Genomic DNA, 23,503 nt, shown 5'->3' with positions numbered 1-23,503 from the left:
AAGTTATTGGATTTATTGGTTAAAATTCCAAGTTTTTTGAAGGATTACAAGCTTTAAAATAAAGCTAAGTTGGACTAAATCGGTCAAGCAGTTTTATTCATGCGCTAATCTTTCATTTTTTCATCTAAATTGATGTAATTTCAGGGATTTTAACAAACCTTTTTGAAATAAATCAATTTTCATGTAAACAAATTGTTAATTTAATGCAATTTTTTCGTAGAATAGGCAAAATGTTTTATTTTAATCATAAGAAAACATAAAGTCATGAAAAAAAGCGACCATTTTGAAAAAAAAAGTATGAATTATGTAAGAATAAATTTTGTAATATTTTTCTGTAGAAAGTACAATATTTCAGTACGTTCCACAGCACTAAATTCGACTACATATTTTAATTTATTTTGTATGAAAATGTGTAAAATCATTTTCAAAAACGGCGGCCATATTGAAAAAATTGTGAAAAATGAAAAAAAAAATGTTTTTGAGCATAGACAGCATAGAGAACTTTCATAAGAATATTCCGTGGAATGTAAAATGCAACATCCACGACCAAAGAAGACATCTTCAGGTGAAACAATAGCAATTCTAGCGATGATTGTTTAGTGGGGCATTAGTGAATTACCCCTTGGAGGAGTTGTTGTTTTCCCGAAGCGGGCGTGGTGCAAATTTTCTTTGATTTTTCGTGGAAAAACTGTGCAAAACGCGCTGAAAATACAACAAAAACCGAGTTGAATGTGAGTACGATTGTTTTCACATGTAGGAATGTGCGTGCGTGCGTGGGAATGGTGTGAAAATGGCAAAAACAGGAGGCCCCTCAACTTTGCTGCGACATCGAATTTTTCTCCTCGCCCAAAAGGGAGTTTTTCTCGCAGATTTCCCCTTCACTGAGGGCGGGAGGGTGACTCCCGTATATGGGTCACGAAGTTTCCCTTTGAGGCAGTGTGTGTGCGGGGTTGGTTGAGAAAATTTCCCTTTAACTCCTGCGGGAGATTCCTCTTCACACAAATTCGGTTAGCTTTGTGGTACATTCCGGAGGATTTTAATCGATTTTTCACGCTCTTGGCATTCTCTGGGGCACAAAGTAGCCCAAGCAGTCACGAGAGGAATCTTGCGGACCACCAAGTCACGTCACAGAGGTCTCCAAATGAGGCATAAACGGTGAGAGAAAAAAAGTGGGTCGCTTTCAGGTTCAACGAGTTTTGTGTCTTCGCGGGCATCGTCATCCGGATAAGTTGTCTTCTTCTTGTGCCATGGTGGACATAGAGAGATTCCACCCACGGAAAATGGTGCAGAGAGAGTGTGTGTGTGGTTCATTACTCTTGTGCATTAATTATTAATTTGTGTGACACTCCCATGTGCGGAGACACATCGAGAGATTCCTCCGTGTGGCAGCAATTTCTCCGCAGCTGATGCAGAGAGTACATAACGTACGAAGAACATTACTGGTGAGGATTCCCAGGAGGAGTTCTGAAAGTAAATAAACACAGTTACACTGTGAAGAAGAGTAAAGAACTCGTGTCGAGAAAACAGACGCAATCTCGTAAAAATAAATAATTAATCATCTCCCGACCTGCTCTGGCATTCACAAAGCATCACCACCATCGTGGCCAGAAGATGAACCAAGAATCATCCTTAAGAGAATCTACAGAGTGATGGGAGGAGTGAGAAGGGTGGACGGAGAACAAAAAAAAAACTCATCAGGAATTGAATGCTGTGCGTTTGCGCATCAACATGACTCCCCCCGCTTATTGGCTTCGCTTCTCCAGCCAGGAGACGTTATGGGGAATGCCTCAAGAGTCTGGCTGTGCCTCAATTTGCATATTTCATCAGTTGCACTCTAACAAGACGCCAGTTTAGTAATCCCACAGCGCGATTTTCTCTGCCTTCTGAAAGGAATTCGTAGCAGATTTAGAGCCTCGTTCTGTGGTGTCTTCGCGGTGACACCGCGCGAGAAAAGTTGCTTTGTGTCTTGCGGGGAACTTTCGTGGTGGCAGTGATTCTTGTATTGGTTGAATTTACACGAGTGACGTCTTTTCTGCAATTTAGGGAAATTAGGTGAATGATTTGTGGCGTTTAGGTGGAAAAGGAGTTTATTCAAGCTTTTATGGGTCATTACCTTCCTCAAGGAATTACACGGGACGGACGTAGTATTGTCAGAAATTGAATAAGAGTTCAAAAAGTTTCATTTTTCTTAGAAATCAGCCAAAGAACTGAAAAAAAGTTTGTCAAAAAATGCAAATAATTACGTTATTATTGCGTTTTAAACGTTTTCAACCCATGAAACATTATCTCTTATGTTTCATTTGTGAATTAAACCATTTCTAGCTGTGATAAGATAAGTAGGGGAGGACGGGGTAATTTGGCCACTTTGGCGGTTTTTGGGATATATCAAGCAAGTATGGTAGTATGAAGAAAACCAAATAGCCCTATTTTGTAGGAAATTTTCCGGCCTACAACTTCCCCATATAACACTTTTCTCTATCTCGATGAGAAATGGGTGAATTTTCCATTTTCCTGAACCCTTAGCTTAGTGGCCAAATTACCCTGAGCACGGGTAATTTGGACACTTTGGCGCACAAATTATTAAACATGAAAATTTTTGAACAATAAAAAAATTTTATTTTTTCGATTATTTTTTTGGAAGATAGGTTATTTATCTAAGATTCATTTCCAGTAATTTGCCAGATAAAAATATTTAACAGAGCCTCAAACTTTAACATGTTCTGAACCATAAACGGGCAAAGTCTAAAAAAGGCCATTTTTCAAATTATCGTAAATTTCTTTTTTTAGATAAAATTTTTTATCCTACTTTGCTTATAATCTGTAAGAAAACATTAAAAGGCACAACCACAATAAATATCTTAAATGTGCGTCGGAAAATGTGCCGGAAAAACTCAAGTGGCCAAATTACCCCGTCTTCCCCTACCTAATTAAGAATGTCTTACGTGCTAATCTGATGTTCTTGTTGACTTTGGTTAGGGAATAATAAAATCTGAAAAATTACTATTTCATCTCTGAGCAAGAATCACTATTTAAAAAAAATGTCTTGAAACAAAATTTCCAAAGAAACATCGATAAAACATTAGCGTGAATGTTTGACAGATAAAAGAGTCAAAAAATGTAATTTTGACGTCATTCTTTGCATTTTTAGCAAATCTTCGTCTAGTTTAATTACGTTTAATCTGTAAATTCCTTAAAAGGAGGTTTTGACCTTTATTGGTTTCTCATTGGAATGAATCAAGAACCGAGAGCACTTCTTCGGGCTTTTTTTCTTCGCTGTAAAATTCATTAAATTTTTTTCGCACATTAATCATTAATAGGGGAACGTGGCCCAATTGCGACCCCCTAAATTCTGTTTCAGAAGGATTGAAAAAAGTCATATTAAAATGAATTAAATCTTTCCAAGTTTGGTACCATTGGAAAGGTCATTTAATAGGCTAACTTTGTTCTATAGATGCAAACATTCTATCTCTTACCTGTTCTGAGTAATAATGGAATTAAAAAAAGTTGCTAAAATTGCACTTTTTCACCACGGTGTTCTAATTGCGACCCCCCGAGTGTTCTAAATGCGACCCCCTTTTTTTGCCGTAATTTGTGGGTTTTTCACTAGTAGATCACATTTATCACTACTATAAATAGGGAAACTGCCATGAATTACCCGGAAAAGCCGGAAAATCAAGAATTTATTTTCATTCTTCCCCACATTTGTTTTGACATTTCGCCCTTGAGGTGACTACACACACTTTCACACACACCGACAATTGCGCAGTCACTGACGTAATTCCCAGAAAATCCACGAAAATTCTTCTGAGGAATGCGTAAATTACACTTTCTGCTTTTCCCTTTGGCTTTAGGAACATTTTCACTGCGAAAAAACTTTCAAGAAACGTGAAAAAATATTGATTTTCCCGAAATCAAAACACAGCGCGATCTGTGTGAGAGAGACACTTCCACACCACTACACGCATGCGCGACTGCTTTACCGTGGTGAATGGTGGAAATAGACGGTCCGAATTGAAACATTTTGGGGGTCGCAATTAGACCATTCTGGATGTATTACATTTTCACTTAATTACTTAAAATACCTAAAATCTTTCAAAAAATTGTAAATCAAGTAATAAACTAGACCCTCTAAGCTACAGAAACGCGGCATAATATGAAACATAATAGTGGGAAAAAAACTCATATCAACTTAGTTTCTAAAATCAGAAAATGTCGGCCAAGTGCTGAAAATGAATTTTGATTTTTAATTTGCCCTGTTGTGTACCAAATTAATTTATTTTAGGCGCTAACATTACCTTACTATAATATCTTCATAATGTAGTGAAACTAATTTTATAATATTTCGTCATTTACGAGAAAAAGGGGCGGTCGCAATTGGGCGGCGGTCCGATTTGGGCCACGTTCCCCTAATGAAAAAAAAAGAGGTGAAAAGACCCAGAATGATTGGAATTGAGTTCAACTCACAAAGGCTTGTGTATGGAGGAAGCATTTTTCGCAAGCGACCGCTTATCGCTGCCATGTAAAATGCTCTACAATGTTGCAAAAAGACGTGGCGCGAAAGATGTTGGAAAAAAAGGCGGCATGGAAGGAAAAAAAAATGACGCGAAATTGATAAAAAAACATTGAGAGTTCACATAAACCCAGTCACAGTGGAGAAGAGAAAATCAAGCGCAAAAGGCAAATCAGGGTGAATTTTTGTTGTGAATTAAATGATGATTTGATGTGGTGAGGAGGGTAAAGAATAAATTTTCAGTAGTTGCGTCTGCTTTGAGAGAGACTCGGGATTCATCTCATGTGCGGTCTCCTCGTGCCTACTTGCCTGCCTGTGTGTATGCCCCTTTGGGAATCCCAGCCATTCCTTCGGCAGAGAGTGAATTAATGTTTGAGAAGAAGAAAAAAAAAGCCATGTGAGGAGGAAAAAAGTGAGAAGTAAGAGGAAACGCAAGTTAATAAACAAAGAGTGGAGTAGATAGTGAGGAAAGAATGGAGAAAAAAAAAGTTGACTGGAAGATATCTCAAAATGCTGCAGTGTAAATAAATTGATGAAAAGTCGCGGTGGAGTTGTCTGGAGCAGATGCCCAAAAAATAGGGTTTCTCCTTCCGCTCCTTTCCTTTTGCTCTCCATATTATGAGGGTGAGGTGTACATATAAAAATTCCAGTCGACACTCACTGATCCCTCTCTCACACTTGCCAGGGCATCTATTTTTGGCACTTCCAGAAAAATGAATTTACTCCCCCCGCCCCTTCACGTGCCCATTTGCCATTTTGGGGGTTGTCCCCAAAATGTTCGTTCACCCTCTTTTTGGGCAATTTTCCAGAGGAAAGGGGTTTATCAAATTACAATTGCAGAGAGAGAGAGTGACTCTGGCTGGCGCTCATAATGTATGCCCTGAAGGTATGTCAGCCACGCGAATTTCAACACAACTTTGCAATCTCTCTCGCTTTCCTCATTTCCCTCGCGTACTTCGCTCCTGATAAGAGAAGGCAATTTGTATATTTACCTACACTGAAAAATTTATTTCTTCGCCGAGAGATTATGCAAGCACTTAAAAGACGTGAATGAAGATATTATGTTGCACAAGAAGTATTTTTGAACCACAAAGAAATTTTTCATAAAATGAATATTTTATCTTTGAAATAAAAAATTGGAAAATCTTTCTTGGAATGCAAATTTCGTCCAACTTTTCTTCATCAAATATTCTATTAAATCAACATTTGGATGGATGGAAAAAAAGGATTTTTTTTTATTTGAGAACATTATAAAAAGCTCCTGTAGATGAATTATTTAATAATTTTTGTCTGTGCTATGAATAAATTTTGAATTATGTTTCTAAATTTTTGTTTCTTTTTTTCTGATCATAAGGTAAGAAAAATTTTCAATTTTGGTCTATTTGTTTTTTCAAAAATCAATAAATTGTGGGGCTAAATGTAGCAAACTATATGGGGTTAAATAATTCAGAAGGTTTTTTTCGTTTCTTTTCATTTTATTTTAATGTTTCAAGTAAAATATTGGATTTCTTACCCCAAAAAGGTTGGTATTTCATGAAATTAAAGCAAATTATGAGATAAGATTTGATTTATCCGTAGAATTAGCACGTAGAAGTCAGATTTCTTTTTTTTAATTTATGTTAAAAAAAAAAGTAGTTAGGTTCTTTGGGTTCTTTAAAAAGTCTTTCTTAATAGTTTTCATTTAAAATCGGTTTCATCTAAATCGGAAAAATAGTTATTGGGTTATTATGAAAAAAAAAAAGATTCTGAAAATTTTCAATATTTCCTAATAAAATTTTGGTCAAAACGTCTCTAACCTCTAATTTATTCCGTTTAATCGTTAATAGCATAATTAAGAATTCAGAACGAACGGCTTCTTGGGACATTTTTCTCTTCATAATTTTTTGAATGATGAAGATTTAAAACTTGCACCCACAATGTTTGAGCCCGATCTTAATACGTAGTTTATCATGCGAAATACCAACTAATAAGGTTAAATTAATAAGAACATTTCATCGTTTTTAAATTGATTTCTTTTGCTCTTAAGCTGTAAAAATTATTCAAATAATTTAAATATTATAAAAAATATACAGAAAATTCGCTTCTGGGACACAAAAACAAAAATTGGTCAACCCTCTCGGCAATTCTGCCACCTCTTTTGCGCCATTTCCTTTCGGATGGGTAAATCGCGCCCCGTGTTCAGTGGAATGGGCGGTTGTTGTAGATGGGATTGAAAAATGTGTACCTAAAGAAACACCGGCAGTGATAGAGAGAAGAAAAAGCAAAAAGGACAAAAAATTCTCAACAAAAAAAAATATCAGAGAGTAAAAGAAATCATGCAGAAGCTTTCTACGTGATTCGGATGATTACGCGGGAGGAGGAAAGGGAGCTTTTCTTTTCACTTTTTGGTGCGGTTATGGAAATTAGGAGCTTTCTTGGTCAATGAAATTGCGTGCTAATGAGTTCATTCTGTGGGGTCACGTTGAATTTTCCAGCATGGTTGTGTGTGTGTTGTACGATAGAAAGAAAATGGTGATAAGCCAATTTGATTGCACCTCACTCGCGATTGACAGTGTGAAGGGAGATAAGGAAATTTTCCCCATCAACTGGTCGCTGCTGTAAAAAATGTTCCTCTTGTGGTTTGTCAAGCAATCAATTCTTCTGGGGGGGAGGCAATTTTTTGAAGCGCGTCAGCAAAAATATCCACAATCAATCTGTCTAACAATTAGCCATGGTGAATAGATTTTGTGGAGTGATTGCAAAGGGGGAGGAGAAGGCGTTCAAGAGATCAAACGAAGCGAGAAGTTTCTCCATTCTTCTCTGATGAGGAATTGATTGAGGAGCCATTTTTTGCACTACACACACACACTCGTTGGAGCTTTCTCAGAATTGGCGAATAAACTGATAAATCTGTGACGAAAGGGGGCAAGATAAGATGCTTACGCAACGAAATGTGCTTATTTTGCACGATAAAGGAGGAGCTCAAGAATGCAAATGAATGGGCAAAGTAATATTGAATCTGGCGCATATGATAAATTTCGATCTTCAGACTTTCTGCTTTCATATTGAGATATGCGTTGGACTAAAATTGCTTTCAATTAGTATTTTGCACAGTCAGAGAGAGAGAGACAAATCCAACCATATGGTCTCGTTGAAAATTCACAAAACTCAATCGTTCTTGATTTGATTAATCGAACTTTATTAATATTCAAGAAGAGGATGCTTTTAATGGAGGTTTTGTCGCTGAATTTTATACCGCAAATGTTTCAAAGAGTTGTGGCACAAAGCCGCGCATTTTTAAGGCGGATTTTTATTTATTAAACATGGACTTTATCAAATAATTCTGCGTTGCCACATTCAGTATCACCCAAGATTCTGATTTAATTTAAATTTACTCCAAAAGCTTGATGTCTTCGTTTTGAGCTCTTCTTCGCTGTTGCGTCTGGGGGAATCGCGCTAAAAATCAAAAGGAGAAAATGTGTGTGGGGGAGCAAAAAAAAAAAGTCACTGAATTTATAAACACATTTGTCGTCGTCGTATTTGATTTGGAATGGAGTGAAAAGAAAATGTTTCTCGTGCTTCGTTTTTTTTTCTACTATTTCTTTTTCTCTTCCTGCCTCATAATCGCAGGCGTGATGACGGAATCGTGGAAAATGTGTCTTCTATGGGGTTGGGTGCGTCCCTCCATCGTGTGCGGGTGAACGGAAGTAGATGGGAAAAGTTGGAGGAGTGGAAAAAGGGCTCACGAGGGTTTTTCTTCTTGCGGACTTTTCTGTAGGAATCATTCATGTATGTGCCTGCCCTATTTGAATCACCTTCAAGATATTTCTTTTCCCCTCTGTCCTTTTCTTACTTAGCTGCTTTTCACACATTTGTGTGGTCTAACTGATAACGATAAAAAAAAATGAAGAAAATGTTGGTTCGTTGTGCAATTATTCACATAGAAGAGGTTTATATTTGAAGAATGTGATGGTCTTAGGCGATAAGGAATGAATTCTTGCTATGTGTGAGCTGTCTGTGAGCTTTGTTAAAATAGAAGTATATTCAATTGAATTTAGATTGAATTGATCACAATATAATAAAATAATTTTTTGTTCAACTTTTATTTCTCTCCTCTGATTCTTCTTCCAGATGACACAGTTCTTTTGACCCACGACTCAACTTCAATTGCACTTTGTCGGCTTCTTCACTTTTTTTTATTATTATTTTTTTTTTATTGTCGCTTTACTCCTTATTTCTTATTCTTTCTAATACACACCAAGTGTGGTGAGAGAGGTCACAAAATCAAGAAACGAAAAAAAGAAGAAGTGCTCAAGGCAATGTGGCCCTGATTGAATTTACACTCCCAATTAAAGCGTCACACTGAACGACGAGGAGTGTTGTGTGTGGTGGACTTTGATGTGCCAAAATTGACGTGAAAGTTCCATTTTTCTCTCACAAAAATTCTCGTGAAGAGACAGAAAAGTAAATAAATAAATAAAAATCAAAAGTGAAGTGAAATGTCGCTGGATTCAATGGGACCCAATAAAGCGGGACGTTCAGGAGTCCCCGGAGGGAGGATGACCCACTCACTCAGCACTCCATCTGGTGTCGATGGAACACCACCAACTATCACACACAATCGTGGTGGAAAGAAATTGGCAATTAGAGTGCAAATGCTGGATGATTCTGTCACGATGTTCCAAGTTCAGGTGAGTGTTTGTTTGGAATTCCCTCAAAATATACTAAAGTATGGAAATGTGTGAGAAAAGTCTAAAGAGAATTTCAATGATTCTTGATCGATGATTTCGTGATATTCTTCTTAGAATAATTGAAAAAATATTCAGTTGAATCCCCTTATTTTGAGGATGTTTGTCACCTTCATCAGGTGCTGGAAAAATAGGAAATGGGTTACAATGTTAAATATCATAAAGATGATTTAAAGAAATTGAGAACACCGAAGCAAAAGCACCTAAGTTATTATGCGTGAGAACAATCAGGAGCAATTAAAACACAATTATTACCTTGTTAAAAAAATCTATTTATTCTATACACACTGCTTTTAACCCATTTGCACTTAATTGCAAATAAATACGAAACGATTTTATTTTATAAAATAAAAACTACATTTTATTGTTCGATATTTATTAGTTGTGTCATAGATATTAGCTTTCGCAGGGGCGTAACAAGAGAGATATTCAAAAAGAGGTGTTTTTTTTTAAACATTTTTATTTAAGTTTAAAAGACATTTAAAATAGATTAAGACGAATTCCTTAGTTTTCTAGGTTTATTTAGATTTTTAGATTACAATGCCTTACAATGAGAAATTTTTGATAATTTTTGTGATTCTAACGTTTGACGTTTCTTAACGTTTAACATTTCTAAGTTTGACGTCTTTTTTCTTGTGTTTGACATTAATTTTAAACAATGACATGAACATTGACATTAATTTCAAAACTTCATGAGGTGAAGTTTTGTTTTCACCTCATGACGTTTCTTTTCAAACGTATGACTTTTCTTTAAAGTTTGATATTACATTTTTTTGCAATGTTTACTTTATAAAGTTTGACACTACTTTTTAAACGTTTGACGTTTTTTTTTTAAAGATTTGACATTTATTTTCTAACGTCAAGCGTTTTTTTAGTGTTTGTCATTTATTTTAAAAGATTTTAGAAAGTTTTCAAATAAGACAAGTTTTTTCTAACATTTAACGTTTTTTTCGAATGTTTTAATGTTAACTCACATAAAATACCTTCCCTGACTACGCCACTGTAAGAGCTCTTGTGTTAAATAAATTAATATAAATATCATGACATAAAGTAGCTATAATGGAATTGCAAAACTTCTCCAGTGAGCACATCAAAAAGTTTTAAATGATTTCCAGTAAGTTGGATTTTATCTTTATTATCGCGCACAGCATGAAAAATATTGAACGAATGTATCTTAAGTAATTTCAACTCTACACTATCGTTCATACAAAATTGCTGTGTGGGTTTTTTATGTACACTACAGAGACTTATTCAACAGCGATGCAATGAATATAATGATTATTCTACATACAAATTCACCTTTGAAAATAATTTTGTAAGACTTTAGTGAAAAAAAAAAGTTGTAAAGTCATAGAAAAAAAAAGACGAGAAGATTTTACTCCCACTTTACAATGATGTGTAGGCTTCGAACTTGTTTTCATGCATATTATACATTTGGTGTGGTGTGTGTTGTATCAAAAAATCACATGGAGTTTTAGTGAAAGAAATCACTTGAATGCAATATGTTGAAGTGGTTGAGGATGGCGTGAAAGAGATGCCACATAAAATGAAATTTAAGAATGGGAAGTAAATGAAAATTTTCAATTCATTCTTATTGTATCCACTTGTTTTTCATATTGAGAATGAATTCTCACTTCACTTTAGAGGAAAGTGCTGAAATAACTGAAATTGCGAATATAAGTGTAAAAAGGGAATTCAGAACTTTTTTTTTCTACTGTTGCTGTAACTCGTACTTTTTCTCGCAGGAAATAGTATGCTCTCATGCAATTGACTTGCAATTCACAACCCCTTCTCTTATCAATGCGAGGGGTTGGTGGAATTGAAAATGAATTTTAAAGTTGTCTATATTAAAATTTATGAAGTTTGTGAGAGTTTGGAGGTTGTTCCAATTAGCGTCGTGACGCAAGAAAGGAAATAAAAACATGAGATAATTGAAGTGGCGTCTACAGTGAGGAGGTGAAGGAGGGTGAGAAGAATAGACAAATTCAATATTATTTCCATGTCAATTTCTGCCCACTTTCTGGTCATTTTAACAGAGTTCTTTCTATTTTTTGTTGTTGGATTTGTATTGACGAAAGAATATGTATAAGAATTGTTTGAGTAAATATTTAATGGATATTCAGGAGACACTTTCTTGTCTCTAACTCTTGTAACTATATACCTAGAGAGAAACTGAACACACAGACAGCAACACTATATTAAATATTTCACCGGAATTTAAACATTTTGTACTCCTATAGTCTTGTTGATCTTTCAACCCATCTCATGTTCACATAAATTATGAAAGATTGGCTAAGTAATAAAATTTTAAATCACTCCAGGAACTTTTGCTCAATTACATTACCTTGTATATTATTTAACATTTGTAATTTTCGTGCAACATCCACCTTTGGGGATTTTGTTTAAAGTGTGCAATTATGGTGAATTTTCATTTATATTATCTTTTATCTAATTGAGATTTTAATTAAAATATTTTTATAGAGAAAATTTACTAATTTCTTGACTTAGGGGCTAGCCTGGATAAAAGTGAACAAACTCATTCTCGTCTATTGAAATAAAAAAATAAGAAAACTTTAATTCTAAATCTTAATTTCCTAATTTTTTGCAATTTCTTTAATTCTTTCGCATTTTGTAAAGAAAAAATTTAATCATACGACAACATTGCACGTTTATCGTGTCAATTAAGAGGCACCAAAATTGTCTGATAAAAATTTCATTTCCACTCTTTTATGGTGGGGCATTTTATGAGTTCACATCAATTATTCTCCCCCAAAAGCACACAAATCGTGAATGGAAATGTATAAAAATAGAAATACTATATAAAAAAAGTTTTGACAATTTCACAATTTTATACGTTGCACAAATGAAATCAATAGACAAACTGTGGGTGGTAACAAACAATGAATTGAGACATTTTAATTCCCTTCTTGTTGTACTAAAAAATTATAAATTAAACTGGTGGAAATTGTCAAGTGTTCCTCTTCATCAAATTCATTTATTAAAGTGATTATCACTTTGAAATCACTCCATGGCTCAAAGCTTTTTGGGGGGAACAACAAAGCTCATTGATTTAGAAAAGGGTGATGAAGAGTCTTCGACGACGAGCGATGTAATTGGTTTTCCTACACTCTATCTGTTTGTTTTCGAAGTATTTCACTTCGTGATAATTTCATTTCGTCCAAGCACTTTCGTGTTGTCCTTTAGTCGTCACACATAAAAGTAAATGGCTAAAAGGACTTTACTACGGGTTAGTTTGGAAGTTTATTGCAACTTTTCGGATATACGAAGGTTACATCTTGAGTGTGATGATGTTCACATATTTACTTAAAGCTCTTCAACCTCTTCAATCCTATGAATAATTTATACGAGAATTTATTTAAGAAAAGTCCTTTAAATTGAAAACGAAAATAAAGGAATTTAAAGGAGAAAAATTGTAATTTTTAAAATTGATCAATTACAATACAACGTGTCATGTGTTTGAATTTGCATAGAGTTTGAGGAATACTTTGATTTTGTAATACAAAGGTAAACTAACTTTTACTCTCAGCTTGGCTAATATTTGTGTTTGTGGTCATAGAAAGATGAAGTGTTAGCAACAAGAGTAATTAATTAGATAAGAATATCTAAATGGATCTTGTGAGAGTATTGTATATACGATCCAATTTAAAGTAGATTTATTTCCATTTACCATTTGGAACACATAAGGATTGCCAACTAGTATTTTATGTTGAGCTCAAGAAACAAAGAAGTGAAATTTATTTGTTGTTACGATAGCGTGAAAATGTGATGAGCATTTCAATTTGTTTACATATACGGAGAGAGAAGTCCATAATAGTGGGAGGAATGGTGTGTGTCTGATGTTGAAATGGAAGAAGATGGATGCATTGAGTCTGTAAAGGAAGTGTATTAACTTCAATTAGTCAATTTGTGAGAAGAGATACGTTTCTTGCAATACAATCGTTGCCGAGTGTTTTATATTGTTGGCAATTTAATTTTTATTGTGAAGAGGATGATTTATCTAATCAATTTGATTAAAAGATGATGCTTTAGGATTTAAGCCACATACCTCTTCATGTGGCAAACTTTTTCTTTGCTAAAAGTTCCCCTGAAGATTATATCAGTCAACGTATATAAGAATTTTATTAACACAAGATAAGAAAGAAATCCTCGATTTTGCAGAAGAAAGAATCCCTCCGTGTCACGAAACATTGCGTTTGTCTTTCCCATCTTGTCTTAAATTGTCCTAATTGAAGAAGAAATCTTATACCAAATGGATTTTCTCATAAAACACTGTCTGCTTACTATTGATCCACACACAATTGTTTTCATCATACCAACATGAAAAGTTTCTTGTACTTTCTAAGTTTGAAAATTACTATCCAACTATATATGTTGCTTTGTTTGCAAATACGTAAACTTTGAGAATTCTCAACAATAGATTTCTAACACTAAAAAAATTCTTTGCACTGATAAAACTCTATGAGGGGACTCGTTCTACAGAGAAGTTCTTGCGTGAAATTATCAAAGTTTTATTCAATTTGCTAAAAAAAAAGTGTTTGTTTCTGCAGTAAAAAAAAGAACAAATATGTTTTTATTATTAGTGCTCTCCTGTGCATAAAGGTAAAAAGAAATTCTTGTTAAACAAAATTAATTATTTAAAGTGACCTTTTAATGATTTTTCATAATAATTTTAGTAAGGTGCATTAAGCTTTAATATAACATAAAATAATTCCTAATTCCACTTGATATCAGCCATTGGCTTTCTCTTGATCACGGCGAAGATTTGTGCATTTAGAACATCCTTTTTGTCCAAACTGTTGTAGATAACAACATCAATGCGGTAGTCCCCAGTTGGTAGTGCTGGTGGAAATTGAGAAGCATCGAATATGTAATCTTTTACATACCATGTTTTTCCCTGTTTATAGAAATAAACTAATAAAATTAAACTAAAAAAAAAAACAATGAGTTTTCTTACCTTTTCAAAGGGACATCCTTCAATGAAGTTGGAGGAAGCATTAAGAGTTTTCCAAATGAGATTAATAACCGGTGCTGCCTTTCCTTTCTTGCTAAAGGCACAAAAATCTTCTTGGACATCAATGAGAAATTTTCTATACACCGTAAAACGGTAGAAGAATGTAACTTTAATTATTGGATCAATCACATCAGTGTCAAAGGTTGCATTAATCTGCATTAAGCTTGTTGTGCGATTTTTCAGATTCACCGAACATTCAAGATCAACGTAATTTTTTTCAATTTCAATACAATTCACCCTTTTCACAATTAAATCATACATGCTGGGCTGAAAATTAATTTGAAAATTAGTTTTTTGAGTAATTTAATTAATTTTAGAAAGCTGTTCATTTTTTTAAAAACTCACCGCAGCATGAATGGAGATGAAAACCACAGTTATTGAAAGGATAAAAGCAGCACGTTTGAAAGTCATCTTTTAAATGGACATTGTGACTAAATACAAGAGTTCTATATAAGATTCCATAGAAAAGAATTTTATTTAAAATTATAGAGGATCAGATAAAACATTCGTTTGCTTTAATGTTTTTGATTTGTGAGATTTCTGTTCATAATAATAGTAAATTGGTCAACTATTGTACTAAATTCTTATTTTTGACTTTAATGACAAAATTACAGCTTTATAAAAAAACTAAAATAAATCCGGAAATAAAATTTTGGAATCAAATTCGGTTAGCAGAGTTTGTTTTGGGATTGTGGGAGTAAAGTGTTGAAATTTTCACTTCAGTGTTGTCTGTTAGTTTGATAAAATTGTATTTATTTTATTAAGTTAAAATTTATTTGGAATAAACTTCAAAGAAATAAAAGATTTTCGTGAAAATAATAGCAAATTTTTTTAGAGAATTCTTATAAGAATAATTTACAGTGATGACCCGCATAAAGTATTTTTCCAATTTCCTCTTAAAGTTAATATTGAGACTTTCCCAAAATATCAAAAGCAAATATTTTCTTTGTTTATCAGGAATGCTAATAAGCAATTTATGGGTTTAATTTATCTGAACGAGGATCTAGAATTGTTAATATTTCTTTTATTGTTGAATGGTCATTTATTTTCCAGGAGGAGCTGATTTTTTTCTCTTGTGCTTAAAATGATTTTTTGACCTTGAGGAGTAAAAAAAATCGTAACATATTAATTTCAAAAAGCTTAAAAACATTCATAATGTTGATTTTTTGTGTGAAATTATCATTAAATCTTCTGGAATAAAAAAATCTTACAAGAAAGTAAAGAGGTTATGTATTAAAAGCATAATTTATTTATTTTTCTTGCACAAAATAATATTTATTCATGGAAAAACGTACTGAAAATGAATTAGAAAAAAACAATCCGAAATAAAATTTATTTTCCTTTCTAACTCAGCAATTCAGTTAAGGACTTCATTGTTACATTTTTCTTTCCATTATTTGGCTGCTGTACGTGTTACCAGTGTATCTTTATTAATTTTTGCATAAATATATATTTTTTATTGTGGAACATAAAAGAATATCAATTCCACATTATATCTGCTTCTGGTTTCCTCGTAATAACAACATAAACCTGTGCTACAACAAACTGAACTTTATCGACTGCATTAATGATGGTGATGTCAATACGATAGTCGCCTGTTGGCATTGCTGGCGGAAATTTAGAATCGTCCAATTTGTAGTCCTTCACGTAATATTCCACACCCTGAAATTAATTGAAAATTCACATTTTTGTTTGTTCTCTTTGAATTATTTTGTACATCTGTCTCACCTTCTTGTGGGGACAACCATCTGCAAAGTTTGTGGCATTGCTGAGACTTGGCCAGAGTATATTAATTACTGGAGCAGATTTTTTCCCGGAGATAAATGCACAAAAATCCTCAGTGACGTCAATGAGGAATTTTCTGTAGACGGTAAAACGGTAGTAGAGGACAATTCTGATCAAGGGGTAAACATCAAAGTCAGGTGTGTAGCCTACTTGAATGTAGGTTGTTGTACGATTCTTCAATTGGACCCCACAGTTGAATGATCCGTAATTTTTTGTTAATTCATTGCATTCAACTCTCTTAACCGTCATGTCGTAGAGACTCTGCGTAAGAAAGGATAATTTAGTAAAAAAATCACTTAAAATGAACTTTATTTTTTTGCTTAACTTACTGCTTGGGATGAAAGGTGCAGAAAAGGCACCATGAGCAAGGAATAAAATGTTACGAGCTTGAAAATCATTTTGGAAATGAATTTGTTTTTAATGATTAGACTACTCATCAGCTAGTATTTTGACGAACACGGGGTATTTTTATTAATACAAAATAAACTATTATTAAATGCCGATATAATGGTTGATTTTCCATTTTTTTCCAATTTTATGTTTTTATCATTCAATCTTAATGGAGAAAATCGTTTAAGAAGGTTGACTTTTTTTTGCTCAAATTATTTACTTAATTTCATCCCTTCTCCTTAAAGCTCTTACCATAATCTTCAGCACATTGACAAGGAGGTTTAACACTTTTCCAACAAAAAGGACTTGATTCATGAACCACAATATAAACATTATGATTTTGCGGTGAAAATTATGCCAAAGTCCTATGCAAATATTTGAATACTTCCCATTTGCAAATATAAAACATTTTTATTTGAATACGAAAGCGGGAGCCTTATAAACTTGATAGATTAGTAGGTATATGTGAGATGATCCGGGGATATCCTTCTGTATATATACTCTTTAACTCCATAGAAGTTCAGCAATGGATTTCCTCTTGATGAAAGCATAAATTTGTATAAGAGCTATGCGAGTCGTTTTGTCAGTTCTATCGATTAGATCCACATCAACGCGATAATCTCCAGTTGGGAGAATTGGTGGGAACTCTGACATATCCAATGCATAGTCCTTGATGTAGTACGTGTTATCCTGTGAATGGGTTGAGAAAGACAATAAGAAGCATAAAATTTATTAAAGAAAATAAATGTTAAAGAAAGACGTAAGAAGGAAACCTTTTGGAAGGGACATCCTTGGGCAAAGTTTGAAGATTCTCTGAGAGTTTTCCAGAAGTAATTAATCACATTTGCTGGCTTAGAATCGCAAAGGAAGTCACAAAAATCCTCAGTTACATCCAAGAGGAAACTGCGGTAGGTGGTGTAACGGTAGAAGAATGCAATTCGTACCAAAGGATAAAAATCCTTCGTGCTCGTAAAATTCAACTGAATGGTCGACACCGTGGGACTAATCTCCTCAACACCACAATCGATTTTTCCATAAAGTCCACTATCACTGCAGTTGACACTATCCATTCTAAGGTCATAGAGCGAGCGCTAAAAAAGTGATATATACATTCAATTTTTATAGCTTTGTTTTTCGATACTTGCTCTCTTTAAATTTTCCTTACTTTTCCATCGGAGAAGTTGATATTGAGGCCAAAAATGACAATAGTGATTGTAATATGTTTGATATTCATCCTTTTCCACTGAATATTTTATCTGTGTGTGAAGAAGAGAGAAAAAATAGACAAATATTTTCTTCCAGCAAGATTTATTGGATGACTCTTTCAAAGAATAAAATTTTCTCAATTGAAATGAGAGTAGAAGAATTGATATTATTTTTCTCTTCCACACCATTACTCTCCTCAATATATTTTCTTAAATTTATTCTAAGCACATATTTCTCTCTATCTCCCTTCTGTATCACTGGTAATTAATTTAAATTCCTCAATTAGAAAAAAAACATTCTAAAAATAGTCAATCAGCCAATTTTTCAACAACTTTCCATAAATTAAATTAATTTAGTTGATCTCAAATTGAATTTAAAATGGTGTGACGTTGAATTTTCTCAATAAAATGTTGTGTTTGTGCCTCGGAGAGTCAAGAAGATTAATTTGTAGTGAAGTAGAATTTTCTAAGATGCTGGAAAAGAAGACAATGTTGCTTGGGAAGCAGAAAAAAAGAGAGACAAATGTTGGATGAAAAAAAATCTTTAACGGTCCAAGTTTCCATGTTTGGTGCTTAATTTTCTACTAGACAAGAAAATATCCACGTACGGATTGGAATGTTCATCTCCTTTTTGCTTCAACATTATATTCTATTGAGAATTGAGAAGTAAATGCATTTTATTGAGAAATTTTCTATGGCAAATTGAAAATCTTCAATATTTTGTACCATAAAAACATGAAATTTTATAGAGAGAGAAATATTTTTTACTTAAATTGGTTATGGAGCTTTCCTTATTTAAATGGTGTATGTACAATACAATAAAATCTCCCATCTCTTCTACCAATTTAGGGAATGGAGCTATTAAGTATAATTTTTATTTAAATCGTTATCAAAAAATAAAATCATTTAATTGATCTTGTGTGCACACCACAATTTTCTCTCACAAGTTGATATAAATTGCACGCAAATGCGGGAGGTCAATTTAGTTGAAATTTATTACTACATGGAGACTGTTGACGAGAAAATGAGCGGGTTGGAAGAAGCTGAAGGTACATTAGAGCACAAAGTGTTCTCAATTGCTAATCGTCACGGAAGAAATCCTCCTTAAAATTCAATCTTAACATTGTATTCATGTGTCTGTTTAATTGTTTCACATTGGCAATGATTATCACAAAATGATGCCATACACCGGAGAAGTTTTCTTTATTGAATGGAACGCTATATGGTTTGTTCTCTTTACTTTGGAAAATGTATATGTAGGTATATGTGGAAAATGAAATGGCCTGGTCATGCTTCTGTGGATAATCCCCCCTGTATACAATAATATCAACAACGGATACAGAATGAAAGAGATTCAGAGACAATTTGCAATATAGGTGGTTAGAATTTTGCAAATTTTGACTAAACAAAGTTTCCCTGAGCTTCTGCATTAAATTTCATACTAACTGATGCAATTGTTGCATACCAATTGTTCTCAAGCCAATTGTCCGCATGATTTGAGAACAATTTGTGCATACAGACACATTTAAAGAAAATCTCTAAAGGTATATTGTAGGGAAGGAATTTATTGTTTGTCTAATTGAGGCGGGAAGCTTCATTTGAAATTGAATATCTATGTGAAACTTATTTAATTGTGAGACAGAAAGGCAAAAATATTGATTTGAAAAGCTTCGAGAAAGTGTAATGGAGTTTAAAATTTCACTTGAATTGTGTTACAATAAAATTTTGACAAATAAATGACTTGTGCTCAACCTATTTTATATTTTGCACCATTGAGAGAACTTGCGAAGAGGCATGTGATGAAATATGAATCATTGTGAATCCTGGTGCAATTCCTCACTGGAAAGCAACTTAATGGTATAAAAAATGCAGTTGCTGACAGTTAAAGGAAGAAAGGATATCAAATTTATTCCTTCTGTGTTCTCCTTTTTCAGCATTATATGCCATGAGCAGAGAGTTTATACTAAATATATTCAGTCTGCATACTTTAAGTTTTCTGCAAGGATTTTTAGAAACTTCATTAAAGTAGATTCATTTTGTCTTTGCAGAACTTTCAAAAAAAAATCAGAAGAGAATTTTAATTTTAATAATATAAAAAAAACTCTTAAAGTAAAATACATTTCTGCTCTTGATATGTTGCAGACTAAAAGAAAAAAATTATTATTCAGATTTTATTAGGTGCAGAAAAAAATTATAACATATCTCTGAGCAATCATCAACGTCGTTAATGCCATTGAACAGCAGAAGCAAAGACCCCTCGGAAATATATAATAAATCGTTTTTTAATTTACGATCATTTACTTGTGATGTGGAGGATCTGATAAAAAAGAGTATAAAATGTGTAAACATTTGTTGGGTTGTTAAACATTTTCATTTAGTGATGTGGGATTTATGGAGTGTGAGAAATACAATATAAGAAAAGTGAATGAAATTCAATGAAATAATTTTACAATTTACCCTCCCCCTAAGGCAGAAAAAGCCAACCTAAGTTTTTTTTTAAAAGAAAAAGAAATGTTGTGACTTCTTATTTCTTTTTCAATTTTCTTTTCGTTCTCCATGAATCGTCTGAGCGAAGGGAGATCAAAGAGAAAGAACGCAACTGTTTTGGTATCGTATCACACACACAATATTTTCTTTATATATAGGGGAGAATGGTTCAAATATGGACTTTTGCATTTGATTTTAATTTTGTTTTTGTCAAAAATTATTATTATTATTATTTTTATTAAAGAATCATCCCACATGCATCAGACGCTTTCGCATCCTTTTGTCAAAAATGATTTTTTTTTATATTCAAAGAAACTGCAATAAACCTACACTAGTTTGGATCAAATAAGAGTGGAGCTTAATTCATCATCCAATAAAATCGCCACAAAAAATGTTTTTGACTTTTCAATTAATAAGAAGAAGAATAAAAAGTCTTCTCTTATTGGTTAAGAAACTCAAAGGAGTTAACACTGACCAATCAGAAAGCTCCTCTTTTATACAAAGATTCTTCTTATTCTTTCATGCTTCATTTTTTTTTGATTATTTGTTAATGATTCAATCAAGTTCTTGTCGAAGGAAGAGCTTCAGTGCAATGTTAATTTGAATATCTTGCATATACATGTTATTCGAATGATTCCTAATAGAACGAGCAATAGAAAAACATTATTTTTTTCAATAGGAAATGAAATTGAATTTTTCTTTTAAAAAAACTCAAAAAGGTCAGATTTAGCCCATGCTCACCTACAAAGTTTTAAATTGGATTTAAATTGTTTTCTTTTTACCGCACTGTCGTGATAAATTTAGTGCTTAAAATACGATCCATCTTCGTGAACTGAGAATTGAGTGCAAAGATTGCAATGTAAATTTTTTCGGGAACTATTTTGAATATTTTACTCACTCAACCTTCTCTCCAACAATGTATAAATTTTATATGAAGTACAGCATTTCATACAATGTATGGAGGGAGGGAGGCTCAAGCAGTGCCATTTTTATTGAAAATTCACTGCATTTTTCTGCTACATTTGCAACGTGATATTGAATTTTGTGGGTATAAAGTCAGAGAGTCTCTCTTTGGCAATTTAGCATATATGTACATAAATTTCAATAAAATAGTGAGAGAAAAAAAATGAAATGAGAAGTTCAATATTTTCCTTTTTCTCAACTCGTTTCTCCACTTTTAAAGTGATGCTATATAGTGAAACTGATAAGCTTATCCGTGTTTAAATAAGCACAACAAGAAGATTAAGAGCGTCATGCATTAAACATCATTAAATCTAAATAAATATGTATTTATGTTTAAACGGTATATATGGAATTTAAGTAAAAATTTTAAAGCTATGTACTCCATGTTCAAAAGAATTTCACCTCATTGACTACTTTTGGGTACCTGTACAAAACATGAAATCTAATTAAGAATTAAGAACAATGTAATGGGATTATTTTTTCCATGTTAAAGAGAAAAAAACTTGATTTTAATTGGAGTATTTTTTATATATAGCACAACATATTATATATAACACATGATGCACAATTTAAAGAAAAAAAATTCCATTAAAACCGTACACCTTAATGATGCTGGGGAGATTCTAAAAGAGGCACCGGAGTGGTATTTAAGTGGATGACAGGGGGAAAGGGAAGATATTGAATTGCACATGACATTTATTTTATAGAATTCTCAATGCTTGCAATAAACATTTTATGAATTCCATTGCGTTTATTTGACTGCCTGTTTTTTTTTCTTTCATTGCTCTTCTCGCGTATAACTTCCAAACGATGGGACTTTTTTTTCTGGAGAAGAATATAAAGGTTAACCCCAGAAGATGTACTGGTAAGCTGACCAAGCTTACGGGAGCTGTGTTTCTTTCAGTGTACCAATTTTGTGAGAGCAAACCTAAACGCGAATTAATTTAAATACGCGCAAAGTCGGGAAAAGTTGAAAAGTCATACTCTAAGAAATGTTTGGAAAGCCATATCTCGAGAACGGATCCATAGATTTTCATAAATTTTTTTTTGTTTGAAAGGTCTTGAAGTCAGCTATAACATATCGAAAAATGAAAAAAAATTTATGTCGCCATTTTCGAAAAATTCGAGTTCGAAATTTTCGAAAACTTTGTTTTCGATTTTAGCGCCTCTTGCGGTGATTTCTCGAAGTTGCAATGTTCTAGACATTTGTAGGGTTTCACGAAACCTCTCATTTGCGCATGAGTTGATCAAGATCGGACTTGTAGAACCCGAAATATGACATGCCAACTTTGGAAGGCTATATCTCGAGAACGGATCCATAGATTTTCTTCATTTTCGGCATGAAGCTAGATAATATGGTCAGCTACAACATATCAAAAAATGAAAAAAATTTATGTCGCCGTTTTCGAGATATTCATCGAAAACTAATCGAAAATTTTGTTTTCGATTTTTGGCCCCCTAGCGGTCACTTTTGAAACTTCTGATGTTCTAGAGAGTTGTAGGGTTTGTTGAGATCTTTCATTTGACCTCGAGTTGATCAAAATCGGTCAAGCCGTTTTCGAGTTATGGTCGATTTTCGATGAAAAATTGTGGCGGCCATATTGACTAAACGGCTTGACCGATTTTCGAAAATGAGGTATCGTTGGAAAGCTCTTGATGGCCCCTACAACATATCAAAATTTCAGCCCTCTAGCTATAATAGCGGCTGAGATATAGTGAAAACAAAATTTTGAGGTTATTCAAAAAATTTTTTTGGCGCATACGTTTTTTGGAATGTGGGGACCCTAATTCGTGCTCATCCCAAGTTTGAGCCCGATCTGACGACTTTCGATTTTGCTCGGTACACAAAAGCTGTGTCTGAAAGAAACACAGCTAAAAAGGGTTCGTAGCATTTGACCCAAATTTATTGGAAGTGATTGTCTTGTCAAATGGAAAATTCGATACTTACCGACCGTCCCAAAAAATGTCAGCTCACGTTCAAATATCCCGGTATAGACAGGAAATAGCCACAGGTATAGAACAGTGATGTTTACACAAAACGACCGAGTTCAATGAATTCTGTATGTGATAAAAGAGGAAATTCTAAACTACAATACGGCAATTGTTTAGCCAAAGCGCAAGAGGGTGTGTTTTGGGAGGTGGGAAAGGTATATTGTGTGAATTAGATGAGACTTTTCTGCGTGGTTGACAAGGTGCAAAATGCAATGTATTATGTATGTTATGTATGTTAGAGAATCATCAGTTGGATGATACTTTGTCACAACTAACTTTTGATACGAACAACTTTCCGTATTTGATAGATTGGCAACGGTGTAAATGTGAATTGAATAGGAGATTGATGGTATAAATTTTATGACAAGAGACAACTTTAGTCAACACAGAACAAGCACATAATGGTTGAATA

At 33.5% G+C, this 23,503-nt stretch overlaps 2 protein-coding genes across 3 annotated transcripts in view; one reads left to right on the top strand and one right to left on the bottom strand.

The window, feature by feature from the left end:
* The first annotated feature begins 600 nt into the window (after positions 1–600).
* The window catches only part of LOC129794150 (FERM, ARHGEF and pleckstrin domain-containing protein 2), a 48,252-nt gene continuing 25,349 nt past the window's right edge, over positions 601–23,503 (top strand). Inside the window, exons 1-2 of one of the 2 annotated variants that reach the window (XM_055834792.1) lie at positions 601–731; positions 8,621–9,180. In XM_055834792.1, the coding sequence (XP_055690767.1) occupies positions 8,989–9,180 (192 nt within the window). In that variant the 5' untranslated portion in view covers positions 601–731; positions 8,621–8,988. Of the gene's footprint in view, positions 732–1,717; positions 2,053–8,620; positions 9,181–23,503 lie in introns of those variants that run through there. The other variant, XM_055834799.1, reaches the window with a different exon arrangement.
* On the bottom strand, positions 16,844–23,386 carry LOC129794681 (uncharacterized). The gene is made up of 5 exons (XM_055835501.1): positions 23,368–23,386; positions 23,048–23,157; positions 17,610–17,700; positions 17,218–17,535; positions 16,844–17,134 (listed from the first exon to the last, which is right to left on the bottom strand). The coding sequence occupies exons 3-5, from the start codon at positions 17,676–17,678 to the stop codon at positions 16,949–16,951; spliced, it is 573 nt and encodes a 190-aa protein (XP_055691476.1). The 5' UTR covers positions 17,679–17,700; positions 23,048–23,157; positions 23,368–23,386; the 3' UTR covers positions 16,844–16,948.

This window comes from Lutzomyia longipalpis, chromosome 1, assembly GCF_024334085.1.
Source record: "Lutzomyia longipalpis isolate SR_M1_2022 chromosome 1, ASM2433408v1".
Classification (NCBI taxonomy): Eukaryota; Metazoa; Arthropoda; class Insecta; order Diptera; family Psychodidae; genus Lutzomyia; species Lutzomyia longipalpis.
This window is presented reverse-complemented; position numbering and strand designations above follow the sequence as displayed.

Coding starts and splice junctions, on each gene's coding strand:
- LOC129794681 (XM_055835501.1), bottom strand. CDS start 17,678: ATGAATATCAAACATATTACAATCACTATTGTCATTTTTGGCCTCAAT. Junction 17,536..17,609: donor TCAACTTCTCCGATGGAAAA/GTAAGGAAAATT, acceptor TCACTTTTTTAG/CGCTCGCTCTATGACCTTAG. Junction 17,135..17,217: donor AAGGATGTCCCTTCCAAAAG/GTTTCCTTCTTA, acceptor ACCCATTCACAG/GATAACACGTACTACATCAA.